Below are 27,621 nucleotides of genomic sequence, written 5' to 3'. Positions count from 1 at the left end.
AATAGTAATGAGTGATAACTGTTAATGAGCTTGTGAATATTCATGAGGCGTAAATATTAATGACGGTGTGAATATTCATGAGGGTGACGTCACGCGCGCACCCCGCCCCCCACCCCCACCCAGCGGCCTTCCCCTCCAGCAGCATTGTGAGTTGAGCCCCGATCCCGCGAAAGTGTCCCAGACGTGTGCGCGGTGTGTTGCTTCTTGTTGTTTGTTGTTGTCTTGCTGTTGTTGTTGTTCTTGTTCCTTCTCCTCTGTGGCTGCGTGCGGGTGTCGTGCGGTGCGGCGAGTGGCGACTTTCATTGAGCGGCAGCGGCGGCGGCGCTGTGCAGCCGGAGCTAGGCCACGTGTTTCCTAGAAGGCCTCGCGCCGTCGGTGCGGCCTCTACCCCCCTCAGCTCCCCCCCTCAGCTCCCGGGGCTACGAAGGCATCGAACCTGGGATTGTATTTAGGATATATTTAGGATTTCTATGGGATAAGCCGCGTGGGTGTTGTAGGTCGCTGTGGGTTACCCGATCAGCAGAGGGCACGGACCCAGCATGGTTACATCTTGAAGAAAATCTACGTTAGCTTTTCTTTCGTAAAGCTGCAGTTTATTTGTTTTACTCATACACGTGTCTTGTTTTTCACAGTGTAATTACAAGCGTGTGCCGAAAGAGCACGTGTATTCAATGCAGATGACCCCCTGTCCGTATTAAAGTGAGAAAAGTCGCATTACAGAGGTGCGTGATTGCAATCACACCAAGCAGGGCCGGATTTCTTGTAAGGCCCTAGGCATTTGTTTTGTAGGCTTCATACTATTTGGTGTTTTCGGTTTAAAAAAAACCAAAGAGTATGAATCCTTGCAGTCACGAAAACTTCAAATCTAGAAGTTTTGTCGGCTTTCAGTGATAACTCGCTTCAGTTGGTACTGCCCAGCTAAAGATGATTAAAACAACCATAGGACAACACCGCTGCCTGGTCTTCCCTTGCATTGCTACTCTCTGTTGAGAATGAGATTGTGCGAAAAACACCTTTTGAAGATGTTGCTGCTAATTTTGCAATGAAAAAAAATCTAGAAAAGTTCATCTCCAGTGATAATTTCTTGCCTTTTGAAATTAATCCGTTTGAAATGACTGCCTCTTTGTACAGACACTGTGCCTATCCTTGCTATATAAATATTTATTCAAGAAGATATCTAGATTGCATTTTTTTTAAATCATACAAAACAACAACAAAACATCCGTAATAGAGGTTTTTGGGTTCGAACGCGTAAATACAGGTAGTCCTCTACTTACGATGGAGATGCGTTACGACGACCCCATCGTAAGTTGAAAATATCGTAAGTCGAAGATGGCCTAGCCTACCCAGGAGTCTTAAAGAATGGTGATAATTTAGCAAAACAGAGCAATTTACAGTACCGTACTGTATAAACTATATACTGTATGTATTTATTCATTACAAAACTGTATTGCACAGTAAAATGTAAAGTAAAAAAACAAGGTAAATTCTTAGCCTACCTATATGAACTGCAATTTCATAGAAAGTTTTTTCAGGAAACAATCCTATCTGCTATAAAAACGTTTAACATGCACTGAACGTATCGTAACGAATCATATTGGACTGTACTCACCAAGATTCTGTCCGTCGTCTGCATACTTGAACGATGTTAGGTTCGAAATATCGCTAGTCGGACCATCGTAACTCGGAGACTACCTGTATACATGTGTCGGTAAAAGCCTACGTGTTAAACCAAAAAAGAACATGGTCAAAATGTGTTTTCGGAGGCCCTTGGCACAGTGATTACCCTGGCCTATTGGATAATACGGCGCTGACACCAAGAGACAGACAAGACAGAGAGACGGAGAGAGTGAGCGCGCGCCCAAGTGTGCGATGAGATCGAACTTGCGTTTGCAGACGTGAGATGTGTCGGCGGAAGTCCATGAAGGATGGCAGGTCGCTCAGTGGGTTCTGTAGGCAAGGATAGGCAGCGCACTGGAAGGACAAACTAAACAAAAATCAGGTCTAAAGAAATTAGTTTTCAATCTAGATTTAAAAACTCCAGTGGCTTCCCAATATCGGAAGGAAGAGCGTTCCAGACGGCCGCAGAAACACATCTGAAAGCGCCTGATGCGTCTTTGTTCGATGGCCATCCAAAGGCTGCTGCGAGGATGGCCTGAATTCGCGTGATGGTTTATGCTCCTTGACGAGATCAGTGACGTATTGTGGTTCATTTGTGCAACCACTTTGCGTGTAATGAGCGCGACCCCTTATGATAATGTATTAGTTCGGCAAACCGGAAGCCAATGCAACTCGTCGAGCATCGAACGGACCTTGCGGTCCCCGTCACAACTCCACGTGGCTGTGGTCTCACGGCGTTTGCGGTCTTGACTGCGTGTGCGTGCCAGAGCCACGATGTCGACGCGAGGCTACAAGGCGACGGTGCGGGACCGCGAGGAGCTCTACCGCCTCATCATCAGCCAGCTGCTGTACGACGGCCACGCCGCCATCGCCGCCACCCTCATCGGCGCCGTGAACCTGGGCCCCGCCGTGCCGCCCTCCGAGAGGCTGCTCCACCTCGCCCGGATCGGTAGGCTCAACGCTGGGAGGCTCGCACGGCCCTGCTGTACTCCTCTTGCAGAGATGCCTGCAGATGTGTGCGTGGGGAGCGGTGGAGTAGCGGTTCGCGTGCTGCGCTACAAACCCGGCGACCCGAGTTCGATTCCCGCTCATGTCCAATACCAGTGACGATTATCTGAACCCGTTCTGGGCCACCCCTAGGTCGACTGAGCCTCAAATGAGTACCTGGTGCAGTGTGTAAACATCGCCACTGGGGAGACAAAGGCGGTCCAGCCTGGTGCTGGCCACCAACCCTCGTGTGCTGTGCCGGCCTTAATAGGTACTCGCTAACAGCTCTTGTCCCAACAGTGTTAAGGCTATATGGGGGATCTTTGTCTTTGTTTTTTGTAGCCTGGGAGGAGTAGATTCCGGCTTGTCAAAAGGTAGAGAAGACACACGTACAAGTATTATGTTCATTGCAATGTTAGTACATTCACAAGGATGCTTACTAACGGTGTAACGATGCGTCAGTTCATGGATGAATATCGCTCGTGTATTAAATTGCGTAATTGAGATTTGTTGATATTTATGTATATGATATGAAAATTACATGCTGTTTTTCTGAAAGATAATTGAGCCAAACTGCACAAATGAGACATTATAATCGATTAATGAATAGAATCACGGTTGTGAAATGGCAACATTTAATCGAATTTGTGCATCTAGTCTTTCAAAATAGGCTCGGTCAGTTATGTAGAAAAATATTTCGACCGAAGATAAATATCAAATATTTTGTGCTTTAAATTTGGACAGCTTGAGGATCATTTTTTAAAGATGTAAATTATGTAATGATATGCAACATCTAAAGTTGAGATTAAAAGGGAATAATTTAGAAATATTCGTTGGGTCTTTCGGTAAAGTCACGTAGATAGGTTCAAAGACGTATTTATCGCAACACAAGCGGTCGTTTCCTGATAACGACTGCTTGTGTTGCGATCGAAACGTCGTAGTTTTTTGTTATTTTCTTTGAACCCATCTACGTGACTTTACCGAAAGACCCAAAGAATATGAATTCCTGCAGTCACGAAAGCTTTGAGTCAAAATTTAAAAATACATTTCTATCTCAAATAAAGGATGCAGATCCACTCGTGGTATTTCTTCCGCACTGGGTGTAGAACAACTGTTCATCCTTGCAAGCCCTCAAAGGACCTGTCCTGGTGAATGTCTCTCCCAAGTTGACCTCAGGCACTCGTGCTCATTTATTATAATTGACTGGTGCAGGGAAGGAGCAAGAGGACACCAACCCGAGCCGGCCGGTGGGGCGTTCGGACATGGTGGCGCCGGGGACGGGGGTGGACCTGGAGTTCGACGCGGATGTGCAGACGTGCTCGCCGGAGGCGTGCGAGTACGAGACGTGCTACGTGACGTCGCACAAGGGGCCCTGCCGCTCCGCCACCTACAGCCGCGATGGGCAGCTCATCGCCACGGGCTCGGCCGACGCTTCCATCAAGATCCTCGACACCGAGCGAATGCTGGCCAAGAGTGCGACGCCCATCGAGGTCGGGATTGCGGTTGTGTGTGTGTTAAACACAAGCGTAGCTTCAGACACGTAACAAGACACGGTGCAGTCTTTATTATTTGGTCATAGGGTTATTAGTGTTGATGTTTGGTCAACGAGTGGTGCGGTTGGTATGAATGGTGGTACCGATAATGGCGATAGCTGTGCCTGTGTTTGTAATTTGTTGACCCGCCCATGCGCCCATGCTCTTGCTGACCCACCCATCCTGGACATATGTGAACAAAGAGCTTCATAGCTCATAAGATTTCTCCAGTCTGAATAAACATTCTCATTGTGAACGGCGTTGACGGTGTTGGTGTGGTGCGGACGTAGGTGATGATGAACGAGACAGCCCAGCAGAACATGGAGAACCACCCGGTGATCCGCACGCTTTACGACCACACGGATGAGGTGACCTGCCTCGCCTTCCACCCCACCGAGCAGATCCTGGCCTCTGGCTCACGCGATTACTCGCTCAAGCTCTTCGACTTCTCCAAGCCGTCCGTCAAACGGGCGTACAAGTCGCTGCAGGCAAGCGGCACTGCACCCCACTGCATCTCTGTACAACGCCCAACCGGGTGGGGTCATCGGCACATGGGACAATGCTGACCGACACAACAGATGGAAATGCGCTATACATCGTAGCTCACTGTCTCACGTTGTGTAGCACCCCGCTTGCCGTTAATTCCCATGCGTGGTGACTTCACAAGCAGTCGTTGAACTTTGCCTCTGTATCTCGGTGGGTCTCTATGTAAGTCTATGGGTCTCTGTAAGTCTATGAGTTTTTGTGAGAGTCTATGGGTCTCTGTATAAGTCTATGGGTCTCTGTGCGAGTCTATGGGTCTCTGTGTAAGTCTATGGGTCTCTGTGCGAGTCTGTGGGTCTCTGTGAGTCCGTGTATGTATCTTGAACTTCTTTCGCACCGTACGTAGCCAGCCGTGCGAATCGGAGGTGTGGGGGAAGGACAACAAACTTGACACAAAAAGCAGTTCTAAAGAAATGAGTTAATCAATCTAGATGATTTAAAAGTGCATAGCTCCAGTGGCTTCCTATTACCGGAAGGAAGAGCATTCCAGACGGCCGCAGAAGCGCATCTGAAAGCGTCCGATGCGGTGACCGTCTTTGGTCGATGACCAGCCAAAAGCTGCCGCTGCTGCTCGGATGACCGAAGGTCACGTGATGGCCTCCTCCTTGCTGATGTTTGCCGCCCCGCAGGAGGCGGAGGTGCTTCGTTGCCTGGCCTTCCACCCAGCGGGTGACTTCCTCCTGGTGGGCACACGGCACCCGACGCTGCGGATGTACGACGTGACGACGTGCGAGTGCTACGTGTCGCCCAACCCCGCGGACCAGCACACGGACGCCGTCACGGGCGTCGCCTACAACCCGACGGCCAACTCGTACGTGTCCTGCAGCCGCGACGGCACCATCAAGCTGTGGGACGGCGTGTCAAGCCGCTGCGTGGCCACGTACGACCGCGCGCACGGCGGGGCGCCCGTCTGCTCCGTGGTCTTCTCGCGCAATGCCAAGTACGTGCTCTCAAGTGGCAAGGACTCGATGGTGCGCCTCTGGGAGCTGTCGGCAGGGCGCGCACTGCTCACCTACACTGGTACGTGTGTCGGTGCGCACACGTGGATATGATGCTCTTGATGCTCGATTGCTCATTGTCATTTTATTTATAAAAGCATTTTTTTGCACTTGCACAAGCCACGAAACAATTTAGCTTTTTCATACTTGTGCGACATGAAATGCAAGACAAAAACAATCTGTTTTTATACTCTTTGGTTTTTTCGGTAAAGTCACGTAGGTAAAAAATCAAATAAAATCAATAATCTAATAAACTAAATTTCATTTATTTTATTAGATTTTTTACCTACGTGACTTTACCGAAAAAACCAAAGAGTATGAATCCTTGCAGTCACGAAAGCTTCAAATCTAGAATCTGTGTTTAACTTGAAAAAAATGTATACCGTAGCCTCACATCACCCGCTTACATGTTGGCATGGTAATGTGTATGTAAAGTTGTATTGGCTTTATACAATAATTTTGAATATATAAATACCTTTCTCCTGACAACCCCGACCCCTGACGCACCTCATCCGCAAGGCGCTGGCCTCAGCGGGAAGCAGACTCACCGCACACAGGCCGTGTTCAACCACACCGAGGATTACGTGCTCTTCCCCGACGAGTGGACAGTCAGCCTCTGCTGCTGGGATTCCCGCACCACGGAGCGCAAGAACCTCCTCTCGCTGGGCCACAACAATGCCGTCCGCTGCCTCGTCCACTCGCCCACCAGTGCCGGCTTCATGACCTGCAGCGACGATTACCGCGCTCGCTTCTGGTACCGCCGCGCTGCTACCGAGTGAGCGAGTGAACGAGCGGATGGCGCATGCCGCTTGCCTTACACGTTAACAAGCAGACATTGACCGCCATTGGCTCGGCATCGCTTTAATAGCGTTGTTCTTTTTTAAAGATGTTATTTCGATTTTATTATTATCTTCCACCGACCTGGCCAGGTGGATCAGCAGCAGAGTGAGCAGATTTCAATGTGAAGGTTTTCATTTCAAACCCTGGTTGGGGGTTGACTCAGCCCATCATGCCTCTTAGGTCAATCAAAATAGTGTGGATATGCTCACTCCCTCCTACCATGGGAATGTGGCATTTCTATCACTGGCTCATGGCTGTAAACAGGATATGATGACCAACTTAATGCTCTTGAGCAAGGCATCATTTGAACTTTTTTTTCTTCCACTCTTATAGTCAAGCAAGAAACCTTTGAAGCTGCCTGTGTAAGATGAAAGCTGTTGCACAGAACTTTCATGTATGTATGTATGTTGAACTTCTTTCGTATCGTACGTAGCCAACCGTGTGAATCGGAGGTGCAGGGGAAGGACAATTTAAACACAAAAAAGCAGTTCTAAAAAAAGTAGTTTTCAATCGAGATGATTTAAACGTGCATAGCTCCAGTGGCTTCCTAATATCGGAAGGAAGATCGTTTCTGACGGCCGCAGAAGCGCATCTGAAAGCGCGCGATACAGGGACCGTGTTTATTCGATGGCTAGCCAAAAGCCGCTGCGAGGATGACCGGAGTTCGCGTGATGATGGTTTATGTTCCTTGAATAGAACGGCAAGGTGTTATGCTGTATACAGAGTGGTTGTATGTTATGTGTTCTATATCATTACACATTTTAGCTCTTGTGTCTAAGCCAGACTAAATTGATTGAACAGCAAAATTAAATGCAGATTGGTTTTGTTCAGTTATTGCTGACCATTTCATAAAATTCTCAGTGGTCTCAGCTGCATCCTCTTATAATTCTATCGGCTGATTTTCAAATAATACTCAAGTCTGACATGCGATGATTTCAGATGGAAGCTCTGTGCTCATCTACTCAGAATCATCTGTATTGACTGAGATGAATGAGGCTTCCTACCATTAGGACAGTTGTAATCTGGGCTCAGCATAATGGTGCAACCACATTTGTTGAGCCAACTTCAGAAGTGTTTGGTGTAAAAGCACACTCCTCGCTGATGACGTTGGTAACATTGTTGCTTGTGTTGATTTGTGGCTTATAAATAATTAAATCACGTTACCGGAACATTTCAGGTGGCTTGCTTAACAAGTGATTTTTACAAGACAAGGCAGGAAATGCATTGTCACAGAAATCTGTGGCTTAACGCTTACAAACACAACATTGCTAACTCCATAACTAATTTTATACAAAAGAACAATTACTGTGATGCCTGGGATGAATTAGAAATGACACTTGACCCAAGACTTCACCAATGCATATTTTATGTGCACTGGGCTTTAGAGCAAGGAACGGGTAATATTGGCCTCATCAAAACATAGCCTTGGGTTCAACACAAACTCTACAGTGGGGCCAAGGATGCCGGGTTTCTTAGCGCCCACACACGGATGTCTAAACAGTGAGCAGTGTGTTGGTAGCCTGGAAATACCAGGCCGTCACGTGGAGTTTAACACATTCCTGTGGAGGGAGCTGGTAGGAACGTTGGGTTGCTCGGTCTATGGCCAGGGTCAACGGCGGCGTGGTGTATTCCGCAAATATGCCCGACTGTGAGGGCGAGCACAAGCCGGCGTGAGTAGGTTAAACATTGAGTTGTATAAGGGCACCACGGGGTGACCAGCCCCTCCCCACCCAGCCCCACCCCTCCCACCCCTCTCCACCCAGCCCCACCCTCCCCACCCAGTCCCTCTCCACCCTCCCCTCCCCACCCAGCCCCTCCCCACCCTCCCCTCTCCACCCAGCCCCACCTCTCCCATTTTTGGATGCACGACGAACGGACAGAATAATCCCCTGTGGGCTGGTGTAACCAGGAGGTGATTCCTACCAGTAACAGATGTCCTGTGGCAGGTTAGTACTTGAACATGTTCTGAAACTCGTGCGAATGCGGTATATTTGTCCCTATTCCTTGGGCAAGAACAATTGATTTTTTTTGTTCCAAGAAAGTATCGCATTCAGCACAATTCATCGATGGGTATTGTATATTTTTTTACATTCACATATTGTATGTATTGACCAAACTCAAAGAACTGTCGTGTAAAAATAAAAGAATGAGTTTTACTGTCTGTGCATCTGACCAACAGTCCATGCCCATTTGTGTAAAAGTTTGTCGGCATTTGTAAGAGGTCATTGGCACGAGTGTCCGTTTGGATGTGCACGTCTCTCCAGCGCGAGTGATTGTGCGCACAACCTGTTGTTTCGTGTCTGCGTCATTCACGTCTCTCTCCATTTCTACAAATGGCAGCATCTAACGAGTCTGCATTAGACAAGCAACCTACCCACGATTTTTAAACGTGTGTACAAAATTGTTCACCAGTAAGTACGGCTTAATGTCAGCCAGTCTGGGTTGCTGACCCTGAAGAGATTCCATAACCAGCACACCAAATACAGGACACTACTTTGACGACGAGTTATTCACGTGCCGACTCCAGTCCACCGGCAAACAGGAAAATATTTGGTGAGAAATTAATCCCTGCCTGCAACCGTTCATTAAAGGTAATTGTACCTGTGCACGAGCAATCGTTTGCACGTGAAAATGTCCATAGAAGAGAGAGAGCATGAACCTTCCACAGAAACAGTTTTGTTTTCACGTGTGCATGAGGTGGTCTTTGTTGGCTAGTGCTGTGGAGGTACAATATCCCCTTGTGATTCGCAAGGGATACGTTTCAGAGATGCTCATGAATAGCAAATTTGGTGATGATAAGCCTACAGAAATTATCTTAAACACATAAGCTATTAAATACATAAAAATTATAACAAAAAATATTACATTTGTTAGAATAAATGAGCATGGAGGCAACGTCTACACAGATGCTTCTAGTTCTATCTCGTACATGCAACGACTACAGATCCTTCGAGAGGTTCTCCATCTCAACATTTTCTTTCATCCCTTTCGTCACTTTATCTCTCGTCACTTTCTCTCTCATCACGAAGAGTTCCAGACGCGATGCGCGAACAGCAAGCTTGTGAAACACATTCCTGCGGAGGGAGCTGGTAGGAACGTTGGGTTGCTCGGTCAATGTTTCAGGGTCAACGGCGGTGTGGTGTATTCCGCAAATATGGCCGACTGAGGGCGGGCACAAGCCGGCGTGAGTAGGTTAAACGTTGAGTTGTATAAGGGCACCACGGGGTGACCAGCCCCTCCCCAACCAGCCCCACCCTCCCCTCCCAGCCCCTCCCCTCCCAGCCCCTCCCTGCACGACGGACGGACAGAATAATCCCCTGTGGGCTGGTGTAAACCAGGAGGTTCCTACCAGCATAACGAGGGAATACTGTGCTGCCACTGTGAAGCTGTGCTCGGTGCTGCTCTATCTCATGGGGCAGAGGCATGGGGAGGTTCAGGGGTGCCCCAACTGGTGACCTGCGGCCCACTGGTGGTCTGCCAGGCCAAGTGAAGGTATCCGCAGAACTCTTGCAGACAACCATTGCTTTTTTGTTTCACAACTTTACACTGCATGGTCAACGGAAATATCAAGGGTTGAGTGTGTCCGTGAGTCCAGATGGCTTTGGGAACCATTGGGTAGAAGATGGTGAAACTTACTTGACTGACCCACTGAAAAAAAACCCAGACGACAATGCTGCTAATGATACTCATCCACGCTTTATTAGACAAACATCACATCATTCATTCACATAATGTAAAATATTAAAGGCATCTGAAAATCTGCATTAAAACAGTAGCAGGAAATCTCAAACAGTAATTACATTGCTTTCATGGGCAATCGTGTTCATTTAGCTTAGTGGTTCACGTGTGAGATGACAGGCCTGATACGTAACCTTAGGCTGCTGTCAAAAGATTAGATCGGACTTCACAACTTGGCTTGGGAGGGAAGTGGTCCATACCATTTTTCTCCTGAATGGAAAGAGAGGAATACAGTCACTTGGATTGTTTATTTTGTAATTTTATATAGTCGTTATATGCTCTTGTATCAACACACTGCACAACAAAAGGAGCAAGTTGATATTGGGTTTATGCACGTGTAGAAAATTATAATAACTGAAGCAACGAGAAGTCCTGGTGACCCTCAGGGTAGATTAAACGAAGCATGCAAGGTGGCACAGTCAATGGCTGAGGGAGTCTTCCATTGGGGCAGCACAGGTGAATGTGCTGGTGGGCGAGTTGCCATTGAGCGTTCTACAGGAGATGGAGCGGAGCCGCCGGCGGTGGCGACTGGAGTTTACGGAGCAAGTCGGCATGGGGAGGTACAAGGGAGGATTCCAGAAAGCATGGGCAAAATTGCACATAGAATAGATGGTGCCGATGGAAATGGTTTGTAGATTTGTGGTCACACAATGAAAAAAATGTAAAGCTCTTTGTTATCCACTGCTAGATTATGGTTCATACTCTTAGGTTCTTTCGGTAAAGTCACGTAGGTAAAAATAATAAAATAATAATGAATGAAAATAACTAAATTAAATCACGACGTTTCGGAAGCAACACAAGCCTCCGTCATCAGGTGTAACTGCTCCAGTAAAATTACTGTAGCGTGTGTAATTGTGTGTCATTTTACTGGAGCAGTTACACCTGATGACGGATGCTTGTGTTGCTTCCGAAACGTGATTTAATTTAGTTATTTTCATGTATTATTTTATTATTATTATACCTACGTGACTTTACCGAAAGAACCTAAGAGTATGAATCCTTGCAGTCACGAAAGCTTCAAATCTAGAGTTAGATTATGGTTGTTGTGGGGGATGATGGAATCAGCATCTTCATACTGGAGGAATCTGATGAGCTATGAGTAACATTTTCACAGATGTCTAGGAGATTGATCGTACTTTACCTTGCTGGTCAGTGTGGGTTGAAGGTTGGGCAGCTAAGAACCGATTAAGGTATTGCTTGAAACTTAGCCATGGCTATACTCTTGGGTTCTTTCGGTAAAGTCACGTGGGTAGAAATAAAATAAAACAAATCACGACGTTTCGATTGCAACACAAGCGATCATCATCAGGTTGAACACCCACAGCAAGAAAATGCTGAGGTAGGCTGTTATAATCAAACTCAGGTTCTGGGTTCAGTGCGCAGTCCACTGCTACCCCATTTATGGAATGTACACAACAAGAAAAGGCCATGTCTTGCTACTGTGCAACGGATGGGTACAATAGCAGCAACTGAATATACTCTGCACACAAAGCTGAATTCATCTCACGTTGGATGTGCCACATTACACAGCGGATGTCTTCACTGCAAGGTAATGCACATAGCCTGTTTTGTGATGTCACCTTCAAGTTGGGAGGATTTAATGGCACATACTGGAACACGGGTGGGTGGCTGCGGAGGCCGAGGTTGGTGGACCGCACACATTCGTGAAGCTTCCAAAAGGCGTCGTGTCGCCATCTCCTGGCTTGCCAGGGTATGGCAGGACAGCAAGTGGATTAATTTCCATCTGGCGAATGAGTTGTTACCCCCCCTTCACCTGTGTGGGTTTTCTGCAGTTGCTCCGGTATCCTCCCACATAATTTGGCCAAACATCTCAATATCAGACCAACAGAGCTTGGGAAATTATCGGCTCCATTTGAGGTTGCCGATCCGACTGTAGTTTCCCATTGTGCCTCCGGTGTGCGGAAACCGCGTGTTACAAATTGTGCCCAATCCACAGCAATTTGCGTGAATGACGCGCCAAAAAAAAATCAAACATCGTCGCCGCTAGGCATCCCGTGTGGCGTGGGGAGGTGCGGTGCCTGCCACCCACCCAGCAGGTGCGCGAGCAGCTCAAAGCGGTCAGAGCCGAAGTAGAGGTGCTGCTTCCCGTCCACGTGCGCCACGATGGCGGGCATCCCAAATGCCTGCAGCCACACACGTGCTCAGACATTAACATTGGCGAGTGCTTCTGCAAACAGGAGGACACTGGCACCTTAATAAGCGCTTGCACTCTGCCCGTTTCACGTGGGCACAAAGTTATGCATGTGTACGTGCAGACATACATACAGGTGTACACCACAACAGAGGTTTTTTTCGGGTAGACCGCGGAAATATAAACGTGTCGTTAAACCCGCCACCACCCGACATGCAAAGAAAACACAGCAATTCGTTACTAGCTCAGCACACCGGTGTGTTGAAGAGTGCACCCAGCACCACATTTACAATTCAAGTACCGTTACGTTTCGCCAGTAATTACAACCAGCCGCATCAGGCAACAGTCATAGTCGTGGAGAAATCGTCTTGTTTCAGGTCTTAGACTCTTAGAGGGTCAAATATGATGCCACTTTTGAGCCAATCAGGTGCAAAGACCAGAGGGGAGGGGGGGGGTTAATGTATCAGTTGCACCCCAACTTGCACATCACACCGGAGACCTGAACGTGTGATGCTACATTCCCATCGGTTTCTCTGCACGTGTAATATGCCCGATTAACCCACACCAATCCAGATGCACCAACCAACTCATTGGTGAACGAGTGACCGGTTGAAATAGAACACCTTCAATAAATTATTCCGTCACTTAAAATAGTTGCTGCTTCAGTTTAAAAATGAAACGGTCAATCAACATTAAGTGTGCCAATGGTTCTTTATGTTGGTCACCAGGCGCTCTGCTTGTTGCTGAAAGGTGGCTGCTTCTAACTGCCTGGGAACATCTTCCACAGGCTATCCAGAGATGGCTTGTGATTTCTCCCACCGGATCAACATCAACAATGCAGATGAGCGCAAGCTAGACCTTAACGAGTATCGGAATACGCTGGAAAATTACATAACCTTGTGAGGTTTAAACTTGATTTGAAGCTTTCGTGACTGCAGGAATTACTCTTTGGTTCTTTCGGTCAAGTCTCGTAGAAAGAAAAGAAAATGAATAATAGAATACATGACGTTTCGATTGCAACACAAGCAACCGTCATCAGGTGTGAATGAATGCGAGCTCAGAGAGAGACACACATACAGAGAGAGACACAGAGACAAACACAGAGAGAGAGAGACATAGAGAGACAAACACAGACACGGAGAGAAACATACACAGAGAGACACAGAGAGAGAGACACACATGGAGGAGAGACATGGGGGAGAGACACAGAGAGACACAAAGATAAAGATCAAAGATCCCCCGTATAGCCTTAACAGACTGTAGGGGCAAGTACTGTTAGCGAGCACCTATAAAGGCCGGCACGGCACACGAGGGGGTGGGTGGCCAACACCACGCCCGGCCGTCTTTGTCTCCCTAGCGGCGATGTTTACTACACACTGCACCAGGTACTCATTTGAGGCCGAGTCGACCTAGGGGAGGCCCAGGACCGGTTCAGATAATCGTCACTGGTGTTTGCCGTGAGCGGGAATCGAACCCGGGTCGCCAGGTTCGTAGTGCAGCGCGCCAACCGCTACACTACCGCTCCCCATATAGAGAGACACACACGCAGAGACACACACACAGAGAGAGACACACAGAGAAACAACGCCTCTGTGAAGAGGCATATTATATATATAGAGAGGGGGGGGGGTGGGGCAGAGAAATGAGCATGTGAATGAGAGCGGCGGGGGGAGAGAAATTGGAAGTTGACAAATCTAGTAAAATTTAGAGAGTGGCAGGGGGGAGAGAAGTTGGAAGTTTGAGAAAACAAACTTAGTAAACTTAGAAATGTAAGGCGATGCAACACAGCTCCGAGCGTGCATTCATTCACAGCTGATGACGGCTGTTTGTGTTGCAATCGAAACGTCGTATTCTATTATTTATTTTATTTCCACGAGACTTTACCGAAAGAACCAGAGTCATTCCAACAGTCTCAAAAGCTTCAAATCAAGTGTGAACCACCTCTACGGGGAGGATTTCCACACAACTCACACTTAAACTTCTAATTAGCAATCTTTGGAAGAGCGTAATCAACCAGGTAAAGTGTTAACTGTTGTGTTAGCCGACTCTATATGTTGCGTTGCATTAAATTTCTAAGGTTACTAGGTTTGTTTTCTCAAACTTCCAACTTCTCTCCCCCTGCCGCTCTCTAAATTTTACTAGATTTGTCAACTTCCAATTTCTCTCCCCCCTCTGCTCTCATTCACATGCCCATTTCTCTGCACACCCCCCCCCCCTCTCTCTCTATATATAATGCCTAGTCACAGAGGCGTTGTTTCTCTGTGTGTCTGTGTGTGTCTCTATCTGCGTGCGTGTCTCTCTCTATGTGCGTGTCTCTCTCTATGTGCGTGTCTCTCTCTATATGTGTGTCTCTCTCTCTGTGTGTCTCTCTCTCTGTGTCTCTCCCCCATGTGTCTCTCTATGTGTCTCTCTCTGTGTCTCTCCCCCATGTGTCTTTCTCTGTGTGTCTCTCTCTCTGTGTGTCTGTGTCTGTCTCTGCTCTGTGTGTCTGTCTCTGCTCTGTGTGTCTGTCTCTGCTCTGTGTGTCTGTCTCTGCTCTGTGTGTCTGTCTCTGCTCTGTGTGTCTGTCTCTGCTCTGTGTGTCTGTCTCTGCTCTGTGTGTCTGTCTCTCTCTCTGTGTGTCTGTCTCTCTCTGTGTGTCTGTCTCTCTGTGTGTCTGTCTCTGTGGATGTCTCTCTCTCTGTGTCTCTCTCTATATGTGTGTCTCTCTCTCTCCGTGTCTGTGTTTGTCTCTCTCTCTATATGTGTCTCCAAGCTTGCATTCATTCACACCTGATGACGGTTGCTTGTGTTGCAATCGAAACGTCGTGTATTCTATTAATTATTTGATTTCTTGTGAGGTTTGTCGTGCTGGGGGTGTTCAGGCCGAGGGTACATTTATGACAGTGGAATATTCTGACGATGTGGAAATGTTGTGTTTATCTGCGCGATGCCCACGTGAACAGTCGTGCGTACACGTGCTGCCCTGCGTACACACGGGTTCACAAAAACAACATGCGCCAGGAGATGCAGAAGAGACAGGATGGTGCTGGCCGCTCCGCCAACTGGTACGCCAAGAGGCCGGGATGCGCCCTGCCTATAGCCGGTCCACGCCGCCTAGATGCTCGCCACATGTCACACCCTTTCACGTTAAGAGAGTCAAGGGAGCGGCCATTTGGCTGCGACACATTTCCACGCGATAAGCCACTTCGTTGGCGAATTATTTGTGGCCCGGTCGCTTCTCAAGAAGAGATATTCAGTGCTCAGTGGGCCTTACCTGGTAAAATAAAAATCGTTTAGTAGTTTAGGGGCTGTCCATAAATGATGTCACGCGATTTTGGCCGATTTTTGACCCCCACCTCCCGCCCTCGTCACACGGCGTCATAAAAAGTCAGACCACCCCCCTCAAATATGACGTCACAAAGCTCTGCCCCCCCCCCAAATCCATATTTCCATTTTGAAAATAAAACATGCTTCAAATCGCTTTAAACTATTGTCATTGTAGTGCGTATTTAATGTGGCACTGCACTCTGATGTTGTAGGAGAAAACATTTATTAAAAAAGGAGGCGTTGGGAAAGCTGAAATTTAGCATTAAATTCACTTGAAAATATTCAACGTCTAACTAAAACTGCAGATGTTCAGAATATTATAGTGAAATTCTAAAATATTCAAAGTAATTATAACTATAAAAAATACTTGAAACTTTGTAGTAGAACTAAGCAAAATGGAGAGTACTATTATAACAATCATATATTAATTCCACAGAATGAAAAGCCCTGGTAAAATCATTAGAATCAAAATGTTTAATAACAATCATTCAAAAAATTTACAAAATGTATGCTTCTCCATTCTCCCATGGAGAAGCAAAATGCTCCTTCATGGAATAAATAAAAGGTGACCTTAGTAAATTTTAATAATGAAATAGTTAATGAAAATTAATCAAAATTAGTGTTGTTATAACAATTATATTTAATTAACATTGATTTAAAGTTGCGCGTTTTTATGTGATGTCACATTTCTCAAACCCCCCCTCGTCACACATCGTCACAAATGTCTGACCCCCCCCTCCTCCCACTCCTCCTCCTCCCCTTCCTCCTCCCCCTCCTCGGTGCGTGACGTCATATATGGACGGCCCCTTAGTTTCAGACACGGTCCAGTGGTAGCGAATTTTCTGCTTGTTATCTATAAGAGGTGTTTTGGGTAAGATCGCGTAAATATAAATGTGGCATTAAACCCGCCACCACCCGACACAGCCGAGGATTAAGGTTTGTCATATAAACAAAACGTTTCTAATTCAGCACACCGGTGAGAGTAATTCCAAAATATTTACAATGTGGGTTTACTCTCTAACACACCGGTAAGACAAACCTTACTAATTGGCTGTGTCGGGTAGTGGCGGGTTTAACGACACATTTATATTTAAGCGATTTACCCCAAAAAAAACCCTTATGGGTATTGGTCGCAAAAGCCTACTACAGTAAAACCTCGCTATTTCGGCATTTTATCATTCGTAATTGGGGATAATTCGGCACGGCTGCACTTTCAGTACATGTACAGTATTAGCAATTCGCCACGAGCCGAAATGCCGTACCGAATGGTGCAATTTGGGCACACACGTAGGACCACGCCACGACCAAAACAATGACTCGGACTAGTGGCGGTGCGCATGGTGAGCGTGGGGAGCGTGGCGAGCGTGGTGAGCGTGGTGAGCGTTCGTGCAGACCTGTTGCTTTGGACTTTACCTTGTTTAAGCACTTTGTGCAAGCCACAACCCTCTCAGAAATGTCGTCTACACCTACATCAGGAAGTAATAGAAAAGGACTGAAGTACAAATCCCTTAATCCCTTATTTACGCGATCTAACCCAAAAAAAACCTGTATTATGGATGATATTGGTCGCGAAAGCATACGTGTTAAACTATAGATCCCTTAGTACGCGAGACAAATCCAAAGTTTTGGATAGAATTCATGCAGGTGTGTCAATACTCCTGCAGTGCTGGTTACTGATGGTGTTACTTTTTTTGGACAACAATTTTTTTTATTGGGGCAGGAAGGACTGGGGGAGTTCCATTTTACATAATTCGGAATACTGGATAATTTGGCAAGGCCAGAGCCCCATGTGTTGAATTAACAAGGGTTTACTGTCAGTGTTAAGATTGCTGTTTGTTGCAGAAGTTCACTGTTAGAATCCGGCATGCCGTCAGGCTTGACGGTGGACGTTACAGATACCGGGACGCCATTAAAAGAAAGATTAGGCCATCGTGTGCCAGTGTCATGGTCCAAAAATGACTCGCAAACAAATTAGGAGATGCATAGCAGTTATCGCCCCTTAGTGCCAAACTTAGTGGGACCTTCCTGAAAGTCTTGAGGCTCGCCGAGGCGTTCCTGGGTAAACAACAAGCCGAGTGAGTGATAATTTAAGGGGCAATGATACAAGAAACAAATCAGAAGTTGAATGCGGTTACTAAGCACGGTGGTGCATGACTAATCCATTGTGTACAACAGGAGGCAACCGGTGAGCGGTAGTACAGCAAGTAGGCTCTTCTTGACCTCGATGGATTTTGTGTTTTGCCTTCATACGTGGACTCTGTCTGGGTACTCATCTTTTAAAACTAATGTTTGCTCCTCATCTAAAACGATATTCCAATAGTGCTATTCACATCATGTGTAGGCAATACGCTGCAGCTATAAGCATGCTTGCTACCTTGCGTCACAGAAAATCTCTGGAAGATGACGTCAAAGAACTACTTCAAGACATCCACAAACACCATGCAACCCAATATCAGTCACATAAATGTATCCACTCACTACGTTGTGCCAAGCAACCAAATTCAACAATGACAACACATTTTTTCCCTTAGTTCCCACGCATCACCCGCGATGGTGGGGTGCAATTCACGTCAAGGTTCCACGTTCCAGGTGTGAGCCCAGGTCATTGGTGGAGGCCAACTGTCCGATGATGCGGGCAGAGCATCATCAGCCATGCAAATCTCCCGGCTGTATCCGCTCATGAAATGTTGAATAGACGACCGATGCAACTTCCAAGCGGCCATTACAGCAGCCATGGGGGGGGGGGGGGGGCAACGTGTATGAAGAGCCATGAAACATTGCGACTGTGTTGACGATGGACGGATCCCCGGGGAGCACACGAGGAGGAGGCGTGAGCACTGACCGCGTGCTGCATGAGATCTTCGGTTGTGCTCTTCAGCCGGTCCTTCACCGGCTGTGACGTCGCCATGGCGAGCAGCTTCTGGACGAGCTCTGCCTGTAGCCCAGCCCGTGCGGCGGCCTGGTTGAACGGGAGGAAACGTTACTGGGAGCAGGTGACAATGTAACACAACGTTTGTAACAATTGAAACTCGTTACAATCTCAACTGTCATTGCTGTCAATGCAAATGTGGAAGTGGAAAGGACTTAATTGTCGGGAATCATAAGTGTCTGATCGTGCAGGTGGCAATCACTGCATATGCAAATGCACAGGGAGCATCAATGGAGCATAGAAGTACAGGACAACATTTTCCTGCGCTGCCCACATAGTAGCACAGCCCCGACAGCTGTCTGTGAAACCCTCCAATGCACGGTTGTCACCCATTCAGCCACTGTTCAAGGCCAAAGACCTGCTTAAGATCTCGTACATTCCAGGAGATGTTCTTTTTTACAGGTAATTGTTTGGGGTACTGGCAGAGTTGAACCATGCTTGCTTTCAGAAATTAACTGAACTGTTGTGAATGTCTGTGCAGGTGGCAATCGTGCGGGGGGAGATGAGGTTGTGAGGTGAAAAGGTAATTATGGTGGGGAAAGAGGGGAGGTTAGTTAATTGATGGTAAGGGCGAAATAAAGCTCTTTGCGTTGGTTTGAAGGGAAGCATCTCGTGGATTCAGGCCTAGGCTGCTGGTGAGTGTGACCAAGTGTGAGTACAGACCTAGAGTAATGCTGTACATGCACAGTCATGCTGTACATGCACGGTCATTGACTTGCAAACACCGGCACTTACGAACCAGCTTCCATGAAATATATATCTGTTTTAACATATTGACTTAAAACGCGAACTTGCAAATTGAACAGTGGGACTATTTTTTTCAGCCGAGCGATCCCCCTTGAGATGTAATGAGTAAGCCTCACGCAGGGAGTGAGTGTTTTGTGCGTGTACATTGTGTGTGTGGGGAGCAGTAGTGTAGTGGTTAGCGCGCTGTGCTAGGAAAGCGGCAAGACCAGGTTCAATTCCCGCTTATGGCCAACACCAGTGACGATTATCTGAACTGGTCCTGGGTCTCCCCGAGGTCGACTCAGCCTCAAATGAGTACCTGGTGTAGTGTGTAAACATCGCCACGAGGGAGACAAAGGCAGCCGGGCTTGGTGCTGGCCACCCAACCCCTCGTGTGCCGTGCCGGCCTTTATAGGTGCTACTCGCTAACAGCACTTGCCCCAACAGTCTGTTAAGGCTATGCAGGGGGATCTTTGTCTTGCATAGACCAAGAGTGATACAGTATTGTAGTAGGATGGTAATAAAGTGTTCAAGTAATCTGTACACAATAGCAAAAAACACACTTTAAAAACTATTTTCATTTTGTTTATCAAAAAGCCACTTTCAGATAAGGTCCAAAGCAACTTACAGCTGCAATACTCTCAGGTAAGGTGATGTCTTCATCCTACAAAACACAAAACAAATGGAAATGTTAAGTAATGCATGTTATCTTCTTGGTTCTTTCGGTAAAGTCACGTAGAAGGGAAATAATAAAATAAAATATTTAATTTTATTATTTCCCTTCCACGTGACTTTAGAAGATGAATCCCTGCAGTCACGAAAGCTTTAAATCGAAATTTAATGCATGTTAGTTTGACCCATAACGAATTACTATTATCAATGAATGCATGAGTACAATCTCGACACTCTTCACGTGTAAGGGCTACCACCAGTGATGCAGAACCAATCATGTCTAGTTCTGCCAATGCCTCCCATAACATCAACTATGAAGAGATATCGATTTTAAATTATGGGAGGCATTGGCACGTGCAGTGTCGTCATAACCGGCTTGCTGTGGAATTTGGACTTTGACCTTTAAAAAAGGAAACGTAACTTCATCACGGCTTAATAATCTGTGGATCCCCAGAGGCTCGGGAATATTTAACATCTGTTGAATTGTTTTGTAAATGCCACACTACTCAAATAGCCCAAGGCAATCTTGATTTGAAGCTTTCGTGACTGCAGGAATCCATACTCTTTGGTTCTTTCGGTAAAGTCACGTGGGTAGAAATAGTCACGTAGTTAGCCCAAGGCAACCTAGAGATAATTATATCGCATGGGATGCCACAAGCTGGTCTGAGCAGCTGTTGTTAGTCTTTATCACAAAGTGTAAAGAACGGTTCAGCATTTTCCTTTCTGCTTACACCACTTGTGCATTACACCCCGACCCAATCCTGCACCCTGGGCATCCTGACCATCCCATGGGCAGACTGCGTTTATCTTACTGGTGCACTCACACAGGACTATACAACAGAATCCACTTTAAAATCATGAAAGAATCACCAAGGTTCAAGATCAAATTTTTGCAAAAACTGCCTGCTCTAAGCACCACCTGTACGAATACGCAATACTCCCCCCCCCCCCATTGCATGCTTTCAAAGCGGTCATTGGGGATGATGTGAGGCGTAGAGGTCTGCTTCATTATCAGCCACAACCCACAACTGGCTCCTACTTGGTAATAATCCATCTAGCAGTTACACACGAGGCGATTTAATTGATCCATTTCTTAGTAGATGTCCTATTGGGTACGTTCCCCAACTTGGCTGCCATTCCGTCATTATCCTTGACCAACATCTACCATCATCCCTTCCCCCCAATGGCAGTGCAGCCCAAACACAGCGTCTGCATTACCCGTGACCAAATGCGCATCCACAGCTGCCGGGAGGCCTCCTCCAGTTGAGCAGGGCACTCCATGTCCACGGCCGTGAGAAACCGCTGGGCTGCCAGCGAGCCTGCACGCAGCACAGGCCAGGGGGTGCCGAGAGGATTAAGTCCACGGCTCAAGCAGCAGTCGTGCCACCACAGGGCAAAGGGGTGACAGCTTCAAGTTGGTACAATAACATAACGGTGTACAAAACTTAACTATTTTCATTTTACCAGGTAAGGCCCTCACTAAGCTATGTAGCTCTTTTTCAGAAACGACCTGGGCATCACAAATGATAGCTGATAGCTGCCAAATACTCTTAAACGCACATTGGTTTGAAATGTGAAGGAAAAACCGGAGGACCCGAGAAAAATCCACGGGACTACAGAGCGACACCACAAACTCCACATATACAGCTGTCAGGGTCTGTATCGAACCCACGACCTTGTGTATACCAGGCGAGGTAGTCAACATCTCACCACTGTGGTGGCACCCCAAGCATGAGCTGAAGCTTTCAATCATAAATCAATCAAGTGTTATTGTGAATAAGTTCCTTTTCCAAGTCTGGGTTTGTTGTGTCGGGAACATTTTACATTGAAGGGTGCCAATTGACCTCAGAATCTTGTAAACGATGCGAAGACAAATTTCACGTAAACAAATTATACAAATGTTATCAATTCGGGCACATTCAAAATACATATTCACATTTTCAAATAATATCGAGAGCACCTAGACAACACGGATCACACGAGAGGGGAGTGTGTGACATGGTGTGCATTTGATGGGGGGGAGCGGTAGTGTAGCGGTTAGCGCGCTGCACGACGAACCTGGAGACCCGGGTTCGATTCCCGCTCACGGCAAACACCAGTGACGATTATCTGAACCGGTCCTGGGCCTCCCCTAGGTCGACTCAGCCTCAAATGAGTACCTGGTGCGATGTGTAAACATCGCCGCTAGGTAGACAAAGGCGGCTGGGCGTGGTGTTGGCCACCCACCCCCTCGTGTGCCGTGCCGGCCTTTATAGGTGATCGCTAACAGCACTTGCCGCTACAGTCTTTTAAGGCTATATGGGGGATCTTTGATATGATGTATTACGGTTCTTGTAAAAATTGTGTGATGAGTTCCCCGAGCCATTTCTTGATTATGCATATAGTTTTATTCATCTTAGAAAGCCTCACTTGAAAAAATTTTAATGAGAAACCTAATTTGGATATTCTTGGTTCTTTCGGTAAAGTCACGTAGAAGGGAAACAATAAAATATAAAAAAAATATTATTTTATTGTTTCCCTTCTTTGTGAATTTACCGAAAGAACCAAGAATATTAATCCCTGCAGTCACGAAAGCTTTAAATCAAAATCTAATTTGGATACACAGGTTTCCCTCACTTCATGCAGTAAATACATTTAAAAAACTAAACTAAAAATGAAACAGTGTTTTTTTTATTTTACGAGGTAAGAGCTATGAAGCTCTTTTTTCAGAACTGACCTGGCCACAAATGACAGCTCAAAGAAGTGGTTTATATCATGTGGAATTTATACTTATACTAGTCAAATACTCTAAAACACATTTCTAAATGTGGAGGGAGAAAAATCCACGTGACCACGGGGAGAACATGCAAACTCCAAATATACAGGCGTCAGTCAGGATCCAACCCACGACCTCCTGTATCCCAGGCGAGGTAGTTAACATCTCACCACCATGGCACCCGAACAAAAAAGGGCCCACAGAGAAAAACTTCACAAGACAGCTGCCTGCCGAGTAGTGCATACAGTACACACAATGTCGTCCCATGTCTGACTGCATAGCTGCATGTGCGTGAATTCAAACTGCAAGTAGAGAATTTTGGGTAGAAATACGTTCTCCACATATATACGTGAAAATCGCAGGAACCGAACCCACAAAGCGAGGGAAACCCGCATTCTTGGTTCCTAGAGTGTTTTTTTTTATTCACGTGGAAGATAACCAGTGCCCAGAAAATAATCCCAGAGATTAACACAGTTGCTGTACTGCCGCCTCTAATTATCTGGTTTCCCTGCAGCGATGCAGATGGTTGACTCGCAAACCATGTCAAAATAAATAACGAATGAGTGTTAAAAGGCTGCCAAACACACCCGACCTTTCTCGAACATGGCTTCAGCAGGATTCTTGGGAAAAACAATGGGCAGTTGGAAGTAATCCTTGAGACGTTCCAGGTCCTTGGTCATGTACCGCGCCTTGTTGGGCACCAAACCCGGTGGCTTATTGCCTGCAAAGGGACACGCGCAGTGTGTCAATGGCCACTAAATTAAGCATCACTGATTCAAGGTAATAAAAAAAGTAATATTTAAAAATGTACCGTCCTCGTAATGGCAGAACTCCACCACTCCAGGAAGTGGCCCCGAAGCTTGCCATAACGTAAGGGGCCGTGCGTGGTGATTTACAGCTAACGTGAGTTGAGCGTGGACAATTAAACCCAAGCCGAAACATAACATTAAAAAAATGTCTAAAAATATACATTTTTTATGATAGAATATAGTATTGTCACCAATATGACATAAGTATACCAAGTTTGCAGTCGATACCACATTGGGAAGTGGGTTAAAATTGAGTTACAATATTTGAGGATACGACAACAACAGTGAGTTAATAGAAAACGTGTAAAATAATAAAATGTGCAGTGACGGGGTGAGACGCGGATGAAACATTATGAGCATTAAACCTTTGTATTTAATGAGTATTAGATCTTGGCATTAACACCAAACTACCCATCTCCGTTCGGGTTGCCACCTTCTGTGTGTTTGACCCGGACATCCCAGGCTTTGGCGTGCGTTCAGGAGTCAGGGACACACTTACGTCGAGACCTGGTACTGCTATAGTGCTGAACTGAAATGTCCCGTGCGGATTTAATAGACCCAGGCTGACTGCAACGTTGGATGAACGTTGCATGTTTACTGGGAAGCTTTCTGCTGGCGGTAAGGTCGGAGTAAGGAATTTATGGGTAGGGGATAAGATAGCAGAAGGCATGGGGTCAGGACAAACTGATTACCAGGCTTAGGGCTGCTGGGTAAGGTTCGCCAAGGTTACACAGTACACATGGGTAAGGTTTGTGTTAGTACTGCAAGTCGGTATCTGTCTTTCAATGAACTGTACTTATAAGTGCGCACATATATGAAAGTGCATGCGTGTTACTGTACCTGCACCACTGTTACTGTACACCCCTGTTACTTCTTGGTTCTTTCGGTAAAGTCACGTAGAAGGGAAATAATAAAATCATAATAAAACATAATAAAATAATCATTCTCACGACGTTTCGGCCACAACACAAGCAGCCGTCCTCAGGTGAAGAAACTCAGGCTGCCGGCTGCTGTTGTGGGTGGCCGAAACGTCGTGGGAATTTTTATTTTATTATTTTATTATTTCACTTCTACGCGACTTTACCGAAAGAAGCAAGAAGATGAATCCCTGCAGTCACGAAAGCTTTAAATCCCTGTCACTGTACACGTGCATGCACCACTGTGCTACTGTACACACGTGTCACTGTACACGTGCATGCACCACTGCTACTGTACACACGTTACTGTATACGTGCATACACCACTGTCACTGTACACGTGCATGCACCACTGCTACTGTACACACGTGTTACTGTACACACGTCTGCACCACTGTGCTACTGTACATGCGTCTGCACCACTGTATTACTGTACACACGTTACTGTACAAGCGTGTGCACTAGTCACTGTACACACGTGTTACTGTACACGTGCATGCACCACTGTCACTGTACACGCATGTCACTGAACACGCGTCTGCACCACTGTCACTGTACACGTGCATGCGCCACTGTCACTGTACACGCGTGTTACTGTACACGTGCATGCACCACTGTCACTGTACACGCATGTCACTGTACACGTGCATGCGCCACTGTCACTGTACACGCGTGTTACTGTACACGTGCATGCACCACTGTCACTGTACACACGTGTAGTACTGTACACGCGTGTGCACCACTGTGTTACATGTTTACTGCACCCCTGTGTTGTTTAATCTTTGTGTCTGGCCAGTTTCTTGCATGGCACGACCACAGCGCGCGACGTGCGCGTGTTGCACGCCGCGGAGGGGATTCGTACACAGCTGGTGTCCTGTCTCAAGGCCTCGTCCCCGTCATGTGAATGTGGAGTTTCCGCCTTTTCCCTCGGCACTCCTCCACATGTCACTGCGAGATCCCCAGCCGCACGAACATCGCACACTTTGGTGAAGGTGGTGGTGGTTGCGAGGCTGCGTACCCGAGGCTGCCATGATGCCGCCCAGGAAGGCTGGCCGCAGACGGACATCGATGTTCCACACGTTCCTGTACCTGCACAGGATCTGCACACACACACAGGCAGCAGCAGCAGCTCGGGACGAGGGAAGAGGAGCAGACTCCGACATTATCGCGCCCGAGGACCGCTCAGCAGCGAGCCTCGTCTGTGTAAGTGGTCACCTCGAAGCCCAGCCACGAGTATGGCGACACGACGTCGTAGAAGATCTCCACGAGGCGCCGGGACATGACGATGGTGGTGGTGGTGGAGGTGGTGGTGGTGGAGGTGATGGTGGTGGAGGTGGTGGTGGAGGTGGTGATGGGTGCCCGTGTGGGTGTCCGCGCTCAGCTCGAACTCCTCTCCCCAGGGCCGCGTGAGGTCACGACTCCTCCCCCACCAATGGCAGAGACCCCCCCCCGTCACACCCCCTTACCCCCCCCTCACACCCCCTTACCCCCCCCCCTCACACCCCCTTACCCCCCCCTCACACCCCCCTTACCCCCCCCTCACACCCCCTTACCCCCCCTCACACCCCCTTACCCCCCCCTTATCACCCCCCCCTTATCCCCCTCAACCCCCCCTCATACCCCGTCTACCCCCTCCACCCCCCCTCACCCCCCTCACCCCCCTCATCCCCTGCCACTCCCCCTCACCCTCACCACCCTCACCCCCCTCATCTCCCGCCACCCCCCCTCACCCCCCGCCAGCGAACAGAACGCACCCCCAACGCCTTCAACCTCAAGGGGAAATATTACATCTGACACCCCCCCCCCCCAAAGCGTGGGGCCCGGAGCCCGGGGCGAACGCGCCGATTCGCTACGGTGACGAGATGTTAACTACCTCGCCTAGTGTGCAGGAGGCCGTGGGTTCGATCCCGACCCTGACAACGCCTGCTGCTGTATATTTTGAGTTTGCGGTGTTTCTCATCATCATCACGGTGGCTAGGAGATGTTGACTTCCTCGCTTGGTATGCAGGAGGTCGTGGGTTCGATACCGACCCTGACGCCTGCTGCTGCTGTATATTTTGAGTTTGCGTGTCTCTCTCATCATCATCATTGCGGTGGCTAGGAGATGTTGACTTCCTCGCTTGGTATGCAGGAGGTCGTGGGTTCGATACCGACCCTGACGCCTGCTGCTGTATATTTGGAGTTTGCGGTGTCTCTCATCATCTGAGGCTGGTTATCATTACCGGTGAAACGTCAGACTCGAATGGTAACTGTTGTGGGTTTACTCTCCAACACACAACCGGTGTGCTGAACTAGTAACGAATTGGCATGTTTTCTTTACGTGATAAACCTCATTAATTGGCTGTGTCAGGTGGTGGCGGGTTTAACGAAGTATTTATATTTAAGCAATATAACCCAAAAACCTCTTATTGATTTCAGGAGAGTTTTTATAGTTTCGCTATTCGTTGAAGGAGCGCAGACTAAAGTGGTTTGCTATGTGGTCCATAGTTTGGGTTGTTATGGCCATTGTGGTGTCGTGGCCTCGTCTTTAATTTTATATTTATGTCTGCAGCGCCCTGTTGATGTTCTGATGGTGTCTGATGATTACACCCAGTTACTTCGACAAATGTTAAAGCCAGGAGGTGCGATGTCATGGTCTCCATTGAGGCGTTTATGTCTGGACGTCCACGCTGCTCGACTGTTCGCCGGCGTTCTTCCGGATCTCGGTGAGATTTTAGAATGCTGCAAGCACGATCCCTGAAGAGCGATCAGCTGTTTGAGTACAGTGTCAATGTCCTCGAGGTGTGTGGGCTATCCAGCAAGAGCTGTGTCATCTCCATATGTGATTTTGCGAAATGACCTGCATGGCAGGTCACTCATATGTATGTTACATAGTGGTGGTGCCAGTACCAAGCCTAGAGGGAGGCCATTATTCATAATTCGTTTGTGGCTGTGTTTATCAGCGAGGTGTACCCTGGGAGTACAGTTTTGCTATGCATCACATTGATTAGGTGTAGAGTAGAATGGCATCTGGTGGGTTTGGCCAACTTCAGCAGCAGGCCATGATGCCAAACAGTGGCATAGGCACCAGAGAAGATGATCGTTGCTGTGCCAG

General features: G+C 47.4%; 2 protein-coding genes across 7 annotated transcripts; one reads left to right on the top strand and one right to left on the bottom strand.

Moving 5' to 3' along the window:
• The first annotated feature begins 108 nt into the window (after window positions 1–108).
• Window positions 109–7,693, top strand: CSTF1 (cleavage stimulation factor subunit 1). Of its 5 annotated transcripts, none has more exons than XM_078604719.1 (7): window positions 126–146; window positions 633–722; window positions 2,388–2,569; window positions 3,820–4,097; window positions 4,430–4,627; window positions 5,312–5,702; window positions 6,200–7,693. In XM_078604719.1, exons 3-7 carry the CDS (start codon window positions 2,395–2,397, stop codon window positions 6,457–6,459), a joined length of 1,302 nt encoding a protein of 433 aa, XP_078460845.1. In that variant the 5' UTR covers window positions 126–146; window positions 633–722; window positions 2,388–2,394; the 3' UTR covers window positions 6,460–7,693. The 5 variants fall into 5 exon arrangements, with proteins under 5 accessions (XP_078460843.1, XP_078460845.1, XP_078460847.1 ...); XM_078604720.1 differs by lacking the exon at window positions 126–146 and adding an exon at window positions 176–192; XM_078604717.1 differs by lacking the exon at window positions 633–722 and having other exon boundaries at window positions 109–146.
• A 2,504-nt stretch (window positions 7,694–10,197) lies between these two features.
• On the bottom strand, window positions 10,198–25,961 carry GSTK1 (glutathione S-transferase kappa 1). Of its 2 annotated transcripts, none has more exons than XM_078604715.1 (8): window positions 25,743–25,961; window positions 25,546–25,627; window positions 23,394–23,522; window positions 21,265–21,365; window positions 20,003–20,038; window positions 18,562–18,678; window positions 12,305–12,402; window positions 10,198–10,468 (listed from the first exon to the last, which is right to left on the bottom strand). In XM_078604715.1, exons 1-8 carry the CDS (start codon window positions 25,806–25,808, stop codon window positions 10,405–10,407), a joined length of 693 nt encoding a protein of 230 aa, XP_078460841.1. In that variant the 5' UTR covers window positions 25,809–25,961; the 3' UTR covers window positions 10,198–10,404. The 2 variants fall into 2 exon arrangements, with proteins under 2 accessions (XP_078460841.1, XP_078460842.1); XM_078604716.1 differs by having other exon boundaries at window positions 12,309–12,402.
• Between the last annotated feature and the right edge of the window lie 1,660 nt (window positions 25,962–27,621).

Source organism: Lampetra planeri, chromosome 23 (genome assembly GCF_965212315.1).
Source record: "Lampetra planeri chromosome 23, kcLamPlan1.2.h2, whole genome shotgun sequence".
Taxonomy (NCBI): domain Eukaryota; kingdom Metazoa; phylum Chordata; class Hyperoartia; order Petromyzontiformes; family Petromyzontidae; genus Lampetra; species Lampetra planeri.
The sequence above is the reverse complement of the archived record's forward strand: the minus strand, read 5'-3'. Positions and strand labels throughout refer to the sequence as shown.

What these genes read in the sequence shown, in the direction of transcription:
- GSTK1 (XM_078604715.1), bottom strand. Translation starts at nt 25,808, where the DNA reads ATGTCCCGGCGCCTCGTGGAGATCTTCTACGACGTCGTGTCGCCATAC. An exon ending in CGGCATCATGGCAGCCTCGG is followed by an intron (nt 23,523 to 25,545) that starts GTACGCAGCCTC and finishes GTCCCTTTGCAG; the next exon opens with GCAATAAGCCACCGGGTTTG. An exon ending in AAGATCTCATGCAGCACGCG is followed by an intron (nt 12,403 to 18,561) that starts GTCAGTGCTCAC and finishes GTGTGGCTGCAG; the next exon opens with GCATTTGGGATGCCCGCCAT.
- CSTF1 (XM_078604717.1), top strand. Translation starts at nt 2,395, where the DNA reads ATGTCGACGCGAGGCTACAAGGCGACGGTGCGGGACCGCGAGGAGCTC. An exon ending in GGGCGTACAAGTCGCTGCAG is followed by an intron (nt 4,628 to 5,311) that starts GCAAGCGGCACT and finishes GCCGCCCCGCAG; the next exon opens with GAGGCGGAGGTGCTTCGTTG. An exon ending in CGCACTGCTCACCTACACTG is followed by an intron (nt 5,703 to 6,199) that starts GTACGTGTGTCG and finishes CTCATCCGCAAG; the next exon opens with GCGCTGGCCTCAGCGGGAAG.